At 40.3% G+C, this 18,897-nt stretch overlaps 2 protein-coding genes across 2 annotated transcripts; one reads left to right on the plus strand and one right to left on the minus strand.

Moving 5' to 3' along the window:
• Nucleotides 1-1,549: 1,549 nt before the first annotated feature.
• LOC114152174 (bone morphogenetic protein 2) lies at nucleotides 1,550-4,374 on the plus strand. The gene is given in 5 exon segments (XM_075410503.1): nucleotides 1,550-1,938; nucleotides 2,162-2,286; nucleotides 2,924-3,040; nucleotides 3,621-3,828; nucleotides 3,831-4,374. Coding segments are annotated over 5 exon segments (1,143 nt in total). The 5' UTR covers nucleotides 1,550-1,682; the 3' UTR covers nucleotides 4,268-4,374.
• Nucleotides 4,375-5,775: 1,401 nt separating this feature from the next.
• LOC114152322 (uncharacterized) lies at nucleotides 5,776-16,681 on the minus strand. The gene is made up of 3 exons (XM_028030171.1): nucleotides 16,426-16,681; nucleotides 16,236-16,337; nucleotides 5,776-13,070 (listed from the first exon to the last, which is right to left on the minus strand). The coding sequence occupies exon 3, from the start codon at nucleotides 12,942-12,944 to the stop codon at nucleotides 6,837-6,839; it is 6,108 nt and encodes a 2,035-aa protein (XP_027885972.1). The 5' UTR covers nucleotides 12,945-13,070; nucleotides 16,236-16,337; nucleotides 16,426-16,681; the 3' UTR covers nucleotides 5,776-6,836.
• Nucleotides 16,682-18,897: the final 2,216 nt, after the last annotated feature.

Below are 18,897 nucleotides of genomic sequence, written 5' to 3' on the forward strand. Positions count from 1 at the left end.
GAAACTGGCCGGAGAAACACATGAAGAGGAGGAACGGCAACAAAACATCACAACGCGACAAGTTTATGCATCACATTAAAGTAGTAACGCCTAATCTGAATAATTTGTTCTAATGTGGACTGAAAGTCTGCAGAACATGGACAGTCTTTAAATCTGATAAGAGTTCTACACTGTTTTCAGGGGAAAAACTGAATAATTACCAAATAAGACAGATATATTGACATTTTTAAAGTGTAGGTTCTAAACAAAATTTGTTAATTTCTAATAATTTTATGGAAAATTTCTTATTGTTCTCTATGCTACCTTAAACTTTGACAAAGTTTTAATCTAGGCGAGTGCAGTCTGTTTATGTTTAATTGATAAAACATCTTTCATATCAACTGTTCTTCAGCAACATGAAATGAAAACTTTTCATGAAATTTTCTGATTCGTACTCGATTCAACAGAGAAACCACAAAAACAGAAACGGGCTTGTAATTAAATCATAACATTTTCCCAAAATGGTAATAAACTTATGAAATCTTTTCTAATAGAGATACATAAAAAATATTTTCCTAACAACATTCATTAGCAACAACAACAACAAAAAAACTTCGTTGTTATGAAGCTCAGCTTGTTAGCTAACTTTGCCATTAACATTAGCTCTGTTGCTAGCTAGCTAAAGCTAGACACAGGCTTTCATTCTTCTTCACAGAATCTTTCTCAGCCACATGTTGACATTTTGATTCATAAAAATATTTATAACATATACAAACATCCAACAGCTAACTGAACAGCTATAATTAAATCCTAATCTAAATGTTTACGTAGGATTTGCTAGCTAACATTGTTAGAATTCTAACTTTGTCAAAGGACTAACTGCATTTTAACACCAAATTGCTTAAGTTTAATATTCAATATCCTCCAAAATCATTTTAACAATATACAAATTCAATGAACAAGACTAACTACATAAAAATAAGGGGAAAACTTAATTGTTCAGCAATATGTTTACATAATGTGCCTGATTTAAACAATTTTGATTATCTGGAATTATATTAATGTAACCCAGCCCACAAACAGCATACATATTAAAGAAATATATTTATGACTGAACATTAATGTACAAACAAATGCGCTTGATTATAGTTTATCATTGCATATTTAATGCTCTGTAAAATGGGTTTTTGCAGTGTGAACACCAAGAGACTAAGTCTTCGCACTATAAATGAAGAAAAATAATTCAGATCAATTATATTGAATTGTTTCAAAATTCATTTTGGTTTACCGCTGCACTGGTAAACCAAACTGCACATGGCAGACAAATTAGGAACATTTGGCGTTTAGTTGCAGTTACTCAAACAAATAAGCATGAATTAAGTCTAAATAATTGCTTATATTTAATTCCCTCCAAAATTGAGTTTCATAGTGTAGGAACTGGTTGAAAAGGTCAAACTACAGAGATCAACGGGAAATTGGTCATTTGTCTATTTATTAATTTTTCATCTTAGTCGACTCTCGGCTCGTTTTCACCTTCTCTTTGTCTTTCCTCTTCCGTCATCAATCAGGACCCAATCACCCCCCTCCGCTGTGAGCTGAATACAGGGGCAGCCTGTCCCCTCCACCCTGACCCTGTCCCCCTCACCTCATCACCCGTCCTCCCCGCGGCGCAGGTGCCGAGTCTCAGTCCACTCTGCGTGACAATGCCAGCCGGAGCTCTGCGCCTCTCCCTCTGCCTCCTCCTCGCCGCGCTCCACCTGAGCTGCGTCCCCGGCGGGGCTCCGGATGACGCGCCCTTCGAGCTGAAGGATTTCCCCCGAGCTCCTGCGTTTTCTCCGCACAAGAAGGCGCCGCAGTTCATGCTGGATCTGTTCAACGCCGTGTCCGTGGCCGACGGGGCGCACAGAAGCCAGAAGGAGATTCTGGAGGGGAACACGGTGCGCAGTTTTCAGGATAAAGGTGAGCGGAAACACATTTATTACGACTTTATTGTATTTTAAAAATTTACAACAACAAAAAAAAATTATGCATTTGTTTATTTATAAGGAAGATTTTTGCATCGAAAGGCACAGATGTCGGTGCGTAAAAAAGGAACAATTACGCACGGACCTTCGTCTATTTGACTTGTTTTTCTTGAGCAAATGAAGCTAATCACGTTTCTTCTGGATTCTGTGGCGCGCAGGACACACCGGGCAGAGGATCCACTTTTTCAACTTGTCCTCTCTGGGCAGGGAGGAGAAAATGATCAAAGCCGAATTCCGCTGGTTCCGAAAGAAACACAAGTTCTACGGGCCTCATTTCTATAAGGTGCTTCTTAAATAAGTCGCCTTTATTTGATATGGCTAAATTTGCAGAATATACTTCAAACTTGTATTTAATATGCAGCACATTTGATATAAAAAGTCAACTTTTGATACTTTGTCACAGTGCAGTGAAATAATGTTTCTGGTGATCATGATTTACAGCCACTGAGCAATTTTTATTTTTTTGTTTTGTTTTGTTTTTTGCTTACAGGTAATGAAAACATGACACTTAAAATTAGAATATAACACCAAGGCAATTAAAAAGACTTTAAAAAGTCATATGGGCTTTAAGAAAATTATGTTTAATACCTGCTTAAAGTTTACTTTCAAAACAAACTTAATCTGATAAATCTCATCAGGACTAATAGTTTGAATATAGCTGCACATGGAAAGTTAAATGACAGGAAAAGGTGAGACAAGAAAAAGAAGCATCAGCAAAGACATTTGAATCAATTCAGAATTCCTAGGTCTAGGAATTGCAATTATTAATAGAATAGATTTTTTTACCGCACCTCTACCGTCATAGCAACAAGGGCTTCCTGAACACTTGAGCAAATGCAGTAATTTATGCCAAAGTAGCCCCCAAAAATGCGTTGATATAAGTTTTTCTTCAGCCAACATTGCTGCGTTTTCTCGTCCAGGTGGACGTATACGAGGCTCCGGACAGCAGACTGAAACCCCAGAGAGGAAACCTCATCACGTCCAGGCTGGTGCCCCTCTACACACAGGGATGGGAGGTTTTCAATGTCACTCACCTGGTAACAGAAAATGTTCACAGTAGAGATTCACCGGTCAGATATTAATGTCGACAATGATAAAAATTCTAGATCGGGTATCGGTGACGATCCAACAGGACAAATCAAATTAGAATTTCTAAGTGCACCTTCTAAACCTCTTGGAGTTATGTTTGTCAGTTTATTTTTAATCAACAGTCAATCTATTGTTTTTGTCATTTTCAGTTTCTTTATCATTTATTTTATATTGGCTCTTATACCCCTAACCGAGCAAATGAAGGTTGTTGTGTTTTTACATGTTTGACCTACAGTAGCTTCTGAGGCTATTGGTGTATTTAAGTGTGCAGTATTGGTGCAGAGTTATCAAATATATTTGTTATTCAGTACATTATATATAAAAAAACCCCCACAAGTCTGTGCAGTACAGTTTTCCTGCCTCGGATCGGCATTGGACGATATCAAAGCTCCGATATCGGAATCAGAAGTGAAAAAAGTGGACCGGTGCGTCTTTACTTCACAGCTTTAAGGCTGCATCGTCATGACGAAATTATTTATTGTAGCCATTCAGCTTCACTTAGTTCAATCTTGTTTTGGTGAATGTCAGGTGTCTAAATGGACCCAGAAGAGTCAGGAGAACAACGGCCTCGTGGTGGTGACGACGTTCCCCTCCGGTGACTGGATGAACTCTGAACCCAAGCAGCTCCAGTTGACAGACACGAATGCCTACCTGGTCGTTTTCTCAGACGACGGGAGAACTGAAGCGAACCGGTCCTACCTGGGTAAGTCGATATGGGGCAACAGCCCGAGACCTTTTACCTCCGTTGCCACGCCAACGGTCTCCATCCTCCCACAGCGGCAGCCTCTGAGTCTCTGGACCACCTCAGCAGGAGGAGACGAGCGTCCTCAGACTTCCCTCTCCGCGGTCGCCCCCAGTCCTGCCGGCGCGTCCCCCTCTTCGTGGACTTCGACGAGATCGGCTGGTCGGGTTGGATCATCTCTCCGCGCGGCTACAACGCCTACCACTGCAAGGGCTCCTGCCCGTTCCCGCTGGGTGTGGGTCTGAGGGCCACCAACCACGCCACCGTGCGCTCCATCATGCACACGCTCAAGCTGCCCGGGGAGGACTTGGGCGCCCCCTGCTGCGTGCCCGACAGACTGCAGTCCATCAGCTTGCTGTACTTTGACGATGAGGAGAACGTGGTTCTGAAGCAGTATGACGACATGGTGGCGCTAAGCTGTGGCTGTCACTGACCCGGTTCAGCTCTGAGACATGATTAGAACTGATGACTAGAGCTGGTTAGAATATGTTGTTTAAATATTGATTTATTTTAAAAAATAAAAGATTCCTTAACTATTAACCCAAACATTCTCTGGTGTTGTGGAAAACTGGGCAAACCGCTTTAGGGTGGATGAAACTATTGTACTCAGAACGGTTTGTTAAACCAATGTTTTTCAAAGTTGGAGCCGCCAGGGGGCCCCAGAGGGGCCTCAGAAAGCTACTGTGAGGATAAAGAAATAAAAACAAAATCAGTAAATTAATGTATATTCCTTAAACTAACTTAGCAAGTGCAAAATAGAAAAGTCTCTGTAAAGAAAAAGAGCAAAGGAAGCGTCCACCAGCTTTGCTTTGCTGCTGCAATAAAACACCAAGAACTCAGCCGACTAAAGTCAGAAGTGACTAAAGTCACTAATCAATAACCATTATTGAAGTGAGGCAATACAAGGGAGAAAAAACCTTTAGAAAAGTTGATGTTTAGTATATTATAGCATTGTCGGTGCGTTTGCAAAGAGAAGGGGGATTAAATAATAATGCAGATTATTATTTAATGTACATAAAATAGTAATAGTCCCGTTATCTTAAATTGGAATTGCAGTTTGACGGTTGAGAAGCATTTAATTGTTACAGCCACAAACATTATGGTAATTTATTGAGATTTTATCTGACCGACTGACGCAAAATAGTAAGGAAGCAACATACATCTGTACCAACATCGATATTGGACGATATTTGTCTCTATTTTTTTACCAAATTTTTAGCTATTTTATATTATAATGTTTAATCCATCTTTCGCCACGAACACCTACAGCACAACATGGACAGGTCTGCTCCTGTCCATGTTGGACAGGAATAGGACAGACGTATGAAGAAATGTTCAGCAATAGCTTCATGTTTATCAGATTATGCACTTAAACATTGTTTATAGATTTATTTCCCTGTCAGCATAACTTTAAAGAAGTGGCTGTTTGTTTCCTTTTGTATTTTTGTTCATTTTAAGTTTAAAAAAAATAAATCAGTGATCAAAACTGACTTATGGTGCACCCTTTTAGTTGTTACAGATCTTATTTGATGTTGCATGGAAAGACGTTGGTTACCATGTAGTTTTAGTTCCCAACATGTGTCGGGTTTTGTACTTAGTTGTATATTTCCAGGAGAGTTGGAGTCTTTACACGTTGTGGTCAGTAGGTGGCATTGTAGAGTCACACCTTGAACACCTGTACATAAGCAAAAGCCTGAAGGACAACCCCATATTTGTCTCCATGTCAAAAATATAGCACTTGTACAGTGAAAATTTTCAAAATTTAACTGATGCTATTGCAAAAAAAACAGTAATAAAAACCTAAGAAAAAGAAGCAAAATTGTTGATTTTCTTCATAATTGAAACTTGAAAATCTAAACATTTGCCATTGCCTTCAGTTAATTTCTGATGATAAAGAGGATAAAGAAAAGTATTTGTAGTGAAATAAAGAGTCCAGCTGAACTCTGTTGAAAACAGTTGTTTATTTCATTGGAATGGATCACAGACACAAGACAGCTCTGCTCGACTCTAGCTGAGAAAAATGCAAATGCAAATGCAAAAAAAACAAACTTGCACCAATTCTGCTGCACATCTGAAAAACAATCCGTGAATGCAAATTCCTACAATAAGTAGAATTTGTAACGTTCGAAACACATTCAGCGGATGGCTAATTAAACACACGCAAAATGTCTTCAAAATGGTTTTTGTGTGGATGTTAACAGTCAAAATCAGCAGTATGAAAATGTTGTATTGCTATTTTAAGTGTTGAATGGATTCAAGTAAGTTTAATGGTAAAGGGTTTCAACTTATCAGGTGGAAATAGAAAGGCAACAAAATTACCACGTAAGAAAACAAAACCCACTGTACCTGAAAATAAGTGACGATTTATTACTACTTCTGTAGTGTATTACAAACTTTCAGCATTTACAAAATATAAACATCTCACCTTGAAGCATGTCTTTGCTGTTTAAACGGCAATATATTTACATCAATGTGTCGGTATTTTCTTATCAGATGCTGCTCATTTCAACATGAGTTTATATTTTTACATCCCCAAACAGAAACGAGCAATCCAAAAATGTATATTTCTTCTAAATATGTAGTTGACTCAGACTCACTCCTCTATGCAGATGCTGCAGAGGCTAGGACACTTTCTTCTCTGCATTAGCAAAAATTCAAGGTCAACCAAAGTCAAAGAAAAAAAAAAGACACGAGCATAAAAAGTTCATACCATTAGCATTTACTCCTCCATGAATGCTCCAAGAACATTCATGGGTGAATAACTGGCATTGTAATACTGCATTGGTGGTGTGCTTTGCGTTTTAAGGCTAATTTTTGTGGTGTTTTTAAGCAAATCACTACCGAAATAAAAAAAAAATTGGGGAGAAAACATCTGGAAACTGTAGGAAACCTAAAGTAAAAGAAGTTAAGATCAGTTGCAAAAGGTTAAATCATGACAGAACATAACAAGAACACCTCCTAGAATGAAACAAACACCACAATGAAGTGAAACATCAGGCACCTCAGCAGGGACAGTCTAGCTCTTCTGTCCCCAAGAACTCCCCTAACATCAGTTCCTGTTGACCGTAGGCTGACTCTAGGTATGGATGTCCTTCTTTAATATGCATTTTCCTTCCCCTTTCCTGGTGCCTCTGCTCTGACCCGTTTGGTTCCACAACCGTTGCTTGGATTTTGGCTTTCGGAGCCATGGGGGACAGAGGAACTGGCACGAAGCTGTGGTAAACGACCAGTGGCGAAGTCAGGACCTCTACGTGGGGAGCCTGAGGAACACCACCATCTGGTGGCTGAACTGGCAGCTGTACATAGCTTCCTGTGCTGGGATCAAAGAAGGTTTTCGTCTTGACTTGTACTGGCAGGTCAACAAAGAAATACTGCCCTGAGTTTGGATCCTGAAGGAGCTTTCGTTGGGTCATAGGGATGGACTGAGTGAGAATAGCGTGTTCCATTCTAGACTGACGAGAAAACTGGCTGGTTTGGCTTGACTGGCGGGAAAGAGGCGGAATCTCAGTGCTGTATGCATCAATACTTTGACTTCTCCTCAGGGGAACCCCTCTGCTCTGCTTATCGGTGGCTCTGCCTCTCTGTTGAAGCTCATGCATGATGGATTTCTCAATGCGCTGAGTCCTGGGTTCAAGCTTTTCAGTGGCTGGGATATCAGCACTAAGCCTACGCTCTACTTTACCTCCCAGGTACCTGTCAGTGCTCTGTGAACGATTGAAAGGTCTGTCTGACATGGGCCTCTCACCGATATGAGCTTTGTACACCGGCACATTACTGATGACGCTGTCACTGCTGTAATCTCTGTGTTCTGGCTTCTCTCGAGGATGTCTGCTGGTGCTCCGACCTTGTCTCTCCGATGCTGGATTGGGTCGTTCATCAGTTCTTTGGCTGTTGCCTTCCACTGAATCCCGACTCTGCCTCCGAGTCCTGTTTGTTTCTACTTTGTTTTGACTGTGGTTCTCATTGTGGGATTCACGCTGGGGATTGCGGTCATTGCTGTGGTTATTTGAATTATGACGACTGCCATCTTTGTGCTTTTTCTCACTACTCCAGCCAGTTTTAGTATTGCCACTGCTTTTGTGCTCCGACTTATCACTCCTCGCCTTTTCAGCTCTGTGTTTGCTGCTGCTTTGAAATGACTTTTGTGATGATTTCTGGGACTCTTCCTTCTTCATCCTTCTGTTTGTTAGTTTAATGGCTTTTTGAACTGCTTTTTCAGATTTTGGTAAGACTGCTGGAGGTTTGGTCAGTCCAGTTTGATTGTCATTACCACTGGAAATAAATTCTGATTGCTCACTGATGTCCTTTGTCATTTCACTCTCTTCAAGAAGTTTAGCATTTGTCACTGCATCATCAGTTGGGTCAGCAGAACTAGTTGGTAAACTCTCAATATCTTCAGATGATGGGGTCACCCTGAAAAACCTTTCTTCCTCCTGTGGGATTAGTAGAGAATTCCCAACTTGGGATGTCTTGGGGCTTTCATTTTGGATATTTGAGGACACTGTCAAGAACTGTGGTGATTTGCTTGCTGAAATCTCTATAGGTTTAAATACTTCAGGTGGAGTTATGATGATATTGTTGGTAGAAGTGTCATTTACCAGTGAGAGCTCAGGGATTTCCCTTGTCCGATTTAACTCTTTGTCTATTTTGTCTGATACATTGTTACTACCTCTTGGTGACCAGGGTAGTACAGGTTTCTTTGTCTTACTATTAAAACTGTTGTCTTTGACTTTGAACAAGGCTGGGATTCCCAAAATTGGAGAAAAAGTACTGGAAGATGATGTAGTTGAATTGCTTTCTTCATTGACAAGTCTTTCATCTGTGATGACAATGTTTTTATCCATGCTATCCGTATGCTGTAGGTCTGATTGGTTTTGTGTGGACTTCAACCGTTTATTCATGCCTTCCAGCTCACTTTCGTGATCGCTTAAGCAACAGTACCCCACCCCACCTCCATTTGAATTGCTTCGTGAAACAGGTTGTCCCAGTTCAATCACCTCCTCCACCTCAGCTGGTGAGTTCTCTAGAGAGTGGAAGACATTTGACTCGGTCTCTGTGGTTCTGTGCAGTGTACTTTCCACAGAGAAGTAGGAGGATATGGAGGACAAGCTCGCTTGATCAGGTGGGCTCTGTGCAACACTGACACTTTTTATCGGCAGCAAAGGTGATACAATATTTCTGGGGGTTTCACCAAGTTCTTCTGCATCTATAGCTATATCCTCACTAGTTATTTTGAAATGTTCATCAGGTTTGAAGTTCTTGATCAGATCATCACCTTGTTTAATTAAATAGTCTGGTTTCAAGGGGGCTTTCTGTTTCACCTTGCAGGATTCCTGAGTGTTAGCATGACTTCCAGGTGTGACTTCTCTTTTTGGACTAGTGTTAATCACTGAATTGTTAACTAACCCATATGTAAATGCCATTGCTGCAATGTTTTTTACCTCATCCTCCCTCTCTCTTAAAGAGGTTTCTCTCTGACTAGGTAGAGCTTCCTCAGTATCTGCGCTTACATATATTTTAGGGCCTGTCCTGATGTCACATGATTGGTCTTCACTCCTTTCAAAATTTTCATTTTTACCATAGCCACCCACGAGATCTTTGTCACTTGTTGCGCTCCCATCTCCTCTACTAACTCCTTTTTTGCTCCTTGGTGGAACAGGAGGAGCATCTACACCTGTGTCTTTCCTTCCATTTATCAAGTATTCCTTACTGTCTTTACACACCTGCCCTGCTGTTTCTGGTAAACTGACATCGCGATTATGAGCATGATTATCAACTAACTTTCCCCCAACATTTTTATCTTTAACTTTTAGGCGTAGATTTTGCTCATTTCCTGCTTTGCCCAGTAGAGCTTCCCTGCTTCCCAATCCGAAGGTCTCAGCAGGTCTAGATTGGCTTGTTACTCTTAAGTCCCCTAATCTCTGTTTTCGGTTTTTCTCCTGAAGTGGAGAAGTGTTGTTATTCTTTTCTTCTCTTGGTCTAGTCATACAGTCTTTATAAGCTTTACCATCCTGTAACCATGTTTCACAACCTTCATCTAGAATGTTGTTTTCAGATGCTACAACTGCCTCCTGCTCTGTAAATTTATTCCTTCTCTCCCGCTCTGAGATAATCTCCTCAAGTGCCATTTTAGCTTTGTCATAATTATCATTTAGAAGTACTTTGTTCACAATGACATTACTGTCTACCTTTGTGAAGACCTCCTGCTTGCTCTGCTCCTTCTCTGCAAATATTTTTTTCTTAGCCGACGTGTTTCCTCTCATCGATAACATACCTCTCTTAATGTTACGAAGCTCCCTGGAGATCAAGTTGTTTTTAACCTTTGCCTCCTTGTCAATGTTAAAAACCTCCTGTTTGTTCTTCGCATTCTCAAGCACGCGATCACCAAGTCGTGCTCTTTCCAGCTCTTTCAAAGCCTGCAAATCGTTAAAAATATGCTCGCTGTCTCTTATGTCTCCTACTGACTTTACTTCGACATCCCCCTCCATTTTTGCATCCACATTCAAGTTGCTTTCCTTGCATTCCTTTGCTTGCTCATCATCTGTCAATGTGCATCTCTGATGTTTGATAAAATTGTTCTGTCTGGATGAGAAGACATGCTTAGGTTTGCCTTGTTTATGGACAGCTTCATGTTCTTTATTTAGTAAATCTGGTTTTGCATCTACCAAATCACTATTAGAGGCTTTGTCAGCATAACGTCGCCGCTGTTTGTCAGGAGACAAGCAGAGCTGCAGATCTGATTTAGCAAAAGTTCTTTTTGGTACTGGTGGAGGCTCTTTGCTAATGCTGCTATTTGTGCTAACCAGTGTTGTATCAGATGGTTCATTTAGCAATAACCCAGAGTTGTTTTCTGTTACCAAACTATCCCTCCTGCTTTCAAAGGGCTCTTTAGAAACTCTCTGATCCCTTTCCTTCTGCCTCATTACATCTGCGTCTGGTATCTGCTTGCTGTTGCTGTCTGAATGACTTGCTGATCGAGCTTTATTTTTGGCTGCATTAATTGCTTCCTTTGCGGCTCTGATTACATTTGTTGTACTAATGGTTTGGCCACCTGTGTCGTCTTCCTGTGAAGCCAGATGAACTGCAAAGTCCTTTGTATCTTTCACTGGCCATTCAGTTTTCTCTGGGACATTTGGCTGTGTTTTCTCCCCTGATGACAGCCCCCCTCTCTCCAGTATGTGGGGTGAAATTATGGGTGAATAATCTTTGATGACATTTAAAGTACTTGGTGAAAGCCCTGTGTTTGTTGGCAGTGCATTTGGAGAAAGCTCTCTGTTTTTTGCATTAGTCATTAAATCAGTGTTAGTCAAAGTGTTGTTGCTTGGGGGTACTTGCAGATATTTCAGATCACTGTCAACAGGATTGGTTTTCTTGTACAAATTCAGGGATGGATAGTTTTGCTTTTTTGCCATTGGACTCTTATTCTTCTTTATAAATGATGAAATTGAGTTCTCCTCTCCAAGATTGCTATTGTCAGCATCACATTTAGTCTGCAGTAAATTTGCCAACAAATAGTCATCTGATAAAGGCTTGTCATTGCAATGGCCTGTAAATTCAACATTTGACGGGGATATAATATGTTCCAAAACAGGGCTGCTAATTGTCTGCCCATCTTTGGCCGGTGTACTTAAGCCAGAGCCACTGCCCTCAGAAGGAGGATGATTCGCATTATCTGAGGGTGGCGACTGGATGCCACCTTCAGAAAGATCCAGAGTTTTGAATTTATGTGGGCTGTATCGACTCTTCACCCTCTTCCTGTTATCTTTCAAGTTGAAGAGGATGCTTGATGCAAGAGATTTGTAGGTTTCTCGCTTGACCAGAGGTTCAGGAGTCACTTTGGCCTCGGAGTGAGGCCTGCTCAGAAGGTCAAGGACAGAGGGTGAGAGAACTGCCTGGAGGATTTCTGAAGTTTCTGTTGGCTGTCTGGAGGGAATGACGGGAGTCATCAGTTGACAGATGCTAAATGGTGTAGAGGCTGAAGAGCTTTCTTCCTGAATTGCCTTCACTTCCACAGATTCTGCTTCCTTTTTGACCACCAAAATGTTTTCATCCATCGGTTTTGAATTACTTTCTTGAGGTGGTTTTTGAAGTTGATTTGCTGGGATCACACTTTTTGCCCTGGGGCCATTGCGTCTCCATGGGGCAGTAGTCTTATCCCCTCCATCTGAGGAGCACCTCTTCTCAGCCAGAGGGGCCGCAGGCTTTGGCAGGACTTTTGGTGGGGGAGGGGCTGGGCTGGGGTCAGGAACTTTGGCGGTGGACGGCTCAACTCTTACTTTCTGGCACGACTGTACCTCCTCCGTATGCAGGATCTCTGATGTATGTGCCTCAGTCAGCTCCTTGTAAAAGGGCAAGTCGTACCACTTAGGAACATTGTCAGCACAGAGAATATCGGTGACTGTGTTGTCTTGGCCAAAGGGGTACCGGTTCAGATCTGTCCATGTTTGGAAAGGACTAAACTCGCTGTGAAGGAAAAAGTTTTTTATGTTCAGTTTTCTAAGCTTTGCTGTGGATTTAGCATTTTTAATCTTCGTCAGATTCCCAGATGGAAGATTGACATCCTTGCATTTTTTATTAGAAGAACCACAACCAGACTTATTGTTCTTGTAATGTCTATTGGTGAGACTAGTGTGATAGTCAGAAGAAAATTCTGAAAGCTCTCTTTCTATGCTGCGAAGTGCCGATTTATCCCACGATTCACCATTAGAGTCCGTCATACCTCCATTCCTTTCCTCTGCGACGCTTAGCACCTTGAGGAAGGATGACATGTGGGATATGTCATCATGTTGCTGCTGCTGCTGTTTGCAGGGCTGAGCATCATCTTTATCCTGTTTGTGTTGTCCTGCTTTTTTAGATTCCTTATGTGGGTTCTTTTTAAAGGGCTCCCCTGCTAAAGGCTTGAGGCAGCTGTACGGCGAGTATCCATACAAAAATTCGTCGTTGTACACTGCATCGTCCCCGACGCAGAGACTACGGAAGGCCCTGTCGGTCAGGGTGCTGACCTCTCGATCCGTCTCGTCCATACACAAGTCTGTGAAGCCGTTGGGGAAGCGATGGTGTAGCATGCTTCCCATCCGGTGGTTTATGTGTCGCTTTTCCACGCAACTCATGGTGTCAGCAAGTTTCTTGCTATTTTTTCATCGCTAGACTTGTGTCCTGTGTTGCTGCTGCAGCGCACTGGGTCTTTCCCCTCAGCTCACACCAGCATCAGTGAACTCTTGGGATCTGTCCTTCACCTACAAAGAATCCACAATAAGCAACGTCAGTAAGGCAATGCATATTACAGGGTAATCAGTTAGAACCTCGAAAAACGTATGTAATGAACCAATCAAGCATTACATTATGACCAGTATTGACAAATCTGTGGCTATGCTCCATCAGACTGCAATGCATTGTGCACGTGTTTTTGCAAATATATCCACATTAACACACACATTTTTGCTCCCCACATGCATCCGTGAGCCTGCAGTCAATCACTGGTCATAATGCTATGCCTGATCTTAATATTTTGAATGAATCTAAAGGGACTTAATCTGCTGTTGCACTAATAACCTTTATGTACACAACATGTGGTGGCTTGGACCAAGCTGGAGCTATGCAGACAAACACTTCAGAGCATGCACTTGGCTATTTTAAGCAATGTGTGCTTCAAGCTGTTAGCACCAACTGCACTGCTGTTTCACTCAAAGAAATATAGTTTTGCTCCATTTACAGGTAGAATTTAAAAAAATAAATAAATGAACTTGGTCCATATCATTTAAAAAAAAATACAACTGCATCCCATGTGTACAATTCTTTTTATCAGGAAGGTGCAATAGTCCAGACGCTAACATCTGGACTATTGCAAACAAATGCAAAGCTATTAAAATTTCCAGCAGTTGAGATATAACAAGTGGCACAGGAAATGAGACACAATCAATTACAAATCTCAGTGTACCTCAGCAACAGCTGCTCTACTGTATCTTGCTCTAGCTACCCTGAGTTCTCAGAATAGTTCAGTAACCCATTTATACCTCCTGACCTGAGAGCCTGCCACTCACATAAAACCTAAGGCTTCAACCACTCATGCAAGCATCTCTTCAAAGAAAATGACTTTGACCAAATGAATAGTGAATCTTGCTGTTTGAAATATAACGAAACAGAAGAAAACAAAAGCATTATCGAGTCTAGACATGTTCACATTCACTTTGATGAAGGGCCTGATGAAAAGTGGGTGATCAAGACAAATTATATATTTTCCTTTGCAAGCAACTTTACGGACATGCTCAGATTTACTCAAAGTGAACTTCTGTTAAGTTGTTCCCTAACCTAATGTATGAAGATGTGTTTTTTGGGGGGCAGTTAGTTTGTAGAAAAGTAGATAAATCATTGAGTGATTGGGAAACTAACAAATGTTTTTGTTTTGGGTTTTTTTTCCCATAAATTTAGCCTTTGAAAAATCTTAACCAAAAGTGCTTTTAGCTCTGCCATTCAACTCTTATTTGTTGTACTTTTTTCAGCTGAACGAATGGTGGAAGGCAGACTAAAGACAGACTAGTTGGTTTTAGAAATTGAAATGGAAAAACTTTAAAGGTTTATACCCTGAAGGTACATTTTTATGTTAGCATTATTTAAATGTCTACACTGTCAAACTATTTCAACAACATCAAACTGTCGGACAGCAGTTAGTCTTACAAATAGTCAAGCAAAACCCCCTATTTAGTTGTTGTGCTTCACCAGGCACCAATATTGTTTGGAAGCAATTAACGCTAAACCACAGTGTAACCACATTACATCCAGCAATCCAAACTAACAGAACTATAGTTACATGAAATGAAAAAAAAAAACCTGGAATAACCTTAACAACAGTCTCCTGTGAAGGTTTACATTTCATATCCATTATAATAGTCCTGCAAGCGATGGATTTAAACATTTTTAGTTAAGTTGTTTGAAATGACTCAAGTTAGCTTATCCGGGGAATGACTTTGACTAGTGGTTAGCCTTCAAACACTCTGCAGTTGTTTAGCTGAGAAAAAAAAGCAGCAAACTTAACAAAAGCCTTTTGTTAATTTGTAATTGTTAATACTAAACTGCCTATTTGCGGAATATCCGCTGATTTTTCAGTGGTATGTGACTAATTTACTCATGGGAAATGGCACCTAATATTTTGTCTAAGAACATATCTAAGAGTTTGGAGAGAAAATGCAGCTTGGGAAGCTAAAATACCTGGGCGTAATGCTATTTGACATACCAATTGGCTGGCGTTTTGGGAGTCATTTATTTTCCTTAGCACTGCTACTCTGGAGCAAAAATAAGACAGATTCTATGTGTAGCATTGCATTGTATTCAATAATATAGCATTGTGCCCAATAGAGATAAGCATTTTCAATTTGAGCTTCTATTAACTACCAGTCAACTTTCCACTGCTCTGAAGTTGTTTACTTGAGAAAAGTGACGCAGACTAAACGGTTACTTTTTAAATTTTAGTGATTTATTGCTCTCTCTATATATATATACAGTACAGACCAAAATTTGGACACACCTTCTCATTGAATTCAATGAGAAGGTGTGTCCAGACTTTTGGTCTGTACTGTGTATATATATATATATATATATATATATATATATATATATATATATATATATATATCCCATGGAGATAAACATATAATGTAGTTGTTTTTATTGCTAAGATTAGATCAAACAGCGTCAATTAAGCTAGCAGTTAGCTCGTCATGTCTCTGAAGAGTTTTGCCCTGAGAAAACAGTAAACAATTTAACAGTCTCTTATTAGATTGTAGTAATTTAATTTCAGTAAAATGGAATTGCATCCCATGAACATTTTTAACTTAGTTTTAATCACTAAAATTAGTTTTAATCGCTCAAGCATATTGTCCATTTTGCTAGCAGTTAGCTTTCCACCTCTCTGGGGATTTCTACACATTTCTACAAACTCAGTTAAGAAAACTATTACTAATGTCTTTTTCAGGATATCCAGACAGTTCAGTTCACCAGGTAAAAGTCTCAAGACCTTATTGACTTCACTGTATGTATTCACTGTATGTAAGGCCAGACTTACTGAATATTTGGCTTTCTAGGACATCTTGGTTGCCAGCAATCTTCTACCTCTCATAACTAGATATCAGTTAGCAGCCACGGTACTTTCCCAGCATCTGCTTGTGTATTTATACTCACAAACTGAGATAGCCATACTAACTGTACTGTAAAAAGGCTCAAACTATAAAGAGTAGATATTCTTTTTCATTGTAGATATTACATTATGGGTGGAATGAATAAGACAACATGTCTGTTTAGTGGTTTAATAGTAAGAAAACATATGAGCGTTTAGCCAAAACACTATGAAACGTTCAGTGTCTGCAATTTATCACATTTTAAATCATTTAATTTGAGTTCTTCCTTACCTTGGTGATGGGTGTGTCATGCTCACAGCAAGAGGTCTCCCCACACTAACGTATGGTTAAGAACAAATCCCCAGAGTTAAGTCCAGCAATCCAGAGTGGCACCTGTAGCCAATACTCCAGTTAGTAATTCCTCGTCACTAACATTTTTTCCATAGTTACACGTTTGAGATCTAGGACAAAGAAAACTCACCTCAGTGAGTCAAGCCCCTGGATCCATGTTCAAATGCGCTGGTGTGGCCGGCCTGCTCTGCGCGAGCTCACAAGGTACCAAAATAGACGCACAAGTCAGCGTGGCCAAACTGAGCAGCAACACAGGACCCGGCTTGATGCCTCTCATTGGAATAACCAGTAGGTGTCGAGTGGCAGGGTAAGACGGGCCAGCCACCATGAAATGGACACTGTCATTGGTTATTTTTGTAACCTAGCATTCAGATCTGATTGGTTCTTGAATCAATATTCTCTTTACTGTCTGGTACCTTTGAAAACAAGGCTTGTCATAGAAGAGGAGGGAATGACTAGTTTGGACAATATATAGTGGCTGGAGGGTGAACCTAGCTGGTTATAACACTGACTTATATTTAGCTGCCAACTTCTATTGCCTGAGTCACTCAGAGAAACGAGTGTTTGATGTTGCACACTGCCTCACAAAAGTCCAGATTAGGTTTGTTGGGTGCAGACGTCTGCTGACTGGCATGGCCAAGGCAGTGCTGGACTCATTCTTGTTGCTCAAGCTCTGTTTACAAGGCCGTGATGTGGAAATGTGTGACCAGATAGTCTAGTTTTAGGACTGATGCAGCTGTTGTTGCTGTGTGATTATGCTGAAACTTAGGAGGGGTGTTGTGTTGACTTATTGTGCCTCACGGAAGGATAATACATGTGATTTATGTGACGGATCATCTCTGCACATTCCAAAAGTAGAGATGTTTTTATTTCTCCAAGCTCTACTGTGTGGCTCCATGCAAGCGTTAAAGCTATTAACAGCTATCTGTTTATTAATGCCAATAAAGTTGTTTTTCCCATCTTTCCTACATTATTAATGTCCAAACACTACCACTGTTGCTTCAACCTCGGTAAAATGATACAGAAAATGGACTTCAGGTTTTTCCCAAAAGCCAAAAACGAAAGTAACTTTTTTAACGCATCTGTCCTTGTAATGATGACTGCGCATTATTATCACATGTACAGCAGTTTCACAAACTCATGCTTCCTGTAAAAACTTCGATGAAAAACCACTGTGTATCCATAAAAACTATCAAAACATAGATTAGTAAATAATGCACTTTTATGGTATTTATGAACGTGGAGGAGAAGGTTTGGATCGAAGCACAATCATGTATTAGAGTGACCCAGTCAAAGTCCAGACTGAAATCCAACTGATAGTCTGACCTTAAACACTTCATCCAAGCTTGGGTAAAAACATTCTGTCTCCAGCTGATAGATATGCTGTATAAAAAATGGTGAATACGAATGCATGAGTCATTTGCACAAAATATAGAAAACCAAGCTAGATTATTTTCCCTTCACAATTATACGTTAATGTTTATAGCTATGTCAGATAAAATCCCAATAAAACGCATCAAAAAGGTGTAAATACTTTTGCAGGGCGCTGTGTGTGTGTGTGTGGGTGTGTGTGTGTGTGTGTGTGTGTGTGCGTGCGTGTGTGTGTGTGTGTGTGTGTGTGTGTGTGTGTGTGTGTGTGTGTGTGTGTGTGTTTTCGATATGCCATAAACTGGACAGCGGACTTCCCCTCTTTGTCATGGACTAAATAGACCTTGTTCTGTGAAGTCAAAGTGTGAAGAAGTAGGTCAGCGTAGAAGTGAAACCGTGTGAACCTTGTGAATGAGGTCCTTAGGGATGTAGCACAGATGCTATCTTCTGTGTTCGATGCTGGTTTTCAGCAGGTGTAAAGGAAGTTATTTATATTGCTGTGTCTGAAGTTTGAAATAATTGAAACTAACCAAGGCTGACGAGGCAATTAGCAAAGATCAAGGCTCGTTTATCAGATTAAAATACGCTTTTGAAAATGAGATTTAAAGCTGCAGGATGCAACTTTTATAGATATGTAAAAAAAAAAAAAAAACATTAATACAATATGTTTTTTTGCATATCTATTAAAATATTTTTATTTCCATATTGTGACAGTTTGCTATGAGGCAGATAATCTGTGAAAAGATTGTTCTCTCACCTTGGGCTGCATCTGCAAAAATGCACAGCTCCAGACCAAAAACAGTCAATCAGAGCTAGGAGGAGGGTCTTATCGCTGCCAATCATACACATGTATGTGCTGCTAAATGTGCTAATGGTGGAGAAACAACTCGCCGTTGCGGGAAGTTGTGGGGGAGGGAGGATGAGCAGCGCCACACGAGATTGAGACTGACAGCTCTAAGACCCGCCTCCTGCTCTGATTGGTTGTTTCTCATTACTAAAGGGAGCACTGGGCGAAGGTAAAGTAGCTAAATTTTTTTCACATATCTGTCTGATAACTTAATTGACTAAAAATGTGAAATTGAGTCCTAACACTAATCTAAACCATATATTTTGATGGTGTTTGAAAGAAAAAAAATTAAAAGATGACATTTTATTTACTTTATATTTTTATATACTGTAGTGCTGGGAAAAGTGTTTGTCCCCTAAAATAATTTTTATGTTTTGTTTTGCTAGC

Source organism: Xiphophorus couchianus, chromosome 10 (assembly GCF_001444195.1).
Source record: "Xiphophorus couchianus chromosome 10, X_couchianus-1.0, whole genome shotgun sequence".
Taxonomy (NCBI): domain Eukaryota; kingdom Metazoa; phylum Chordata; class Actinopteri; order Cyprinodontiformes; family Poeciliidae; genus Xiphophorus; species Xiphophorus couchianus.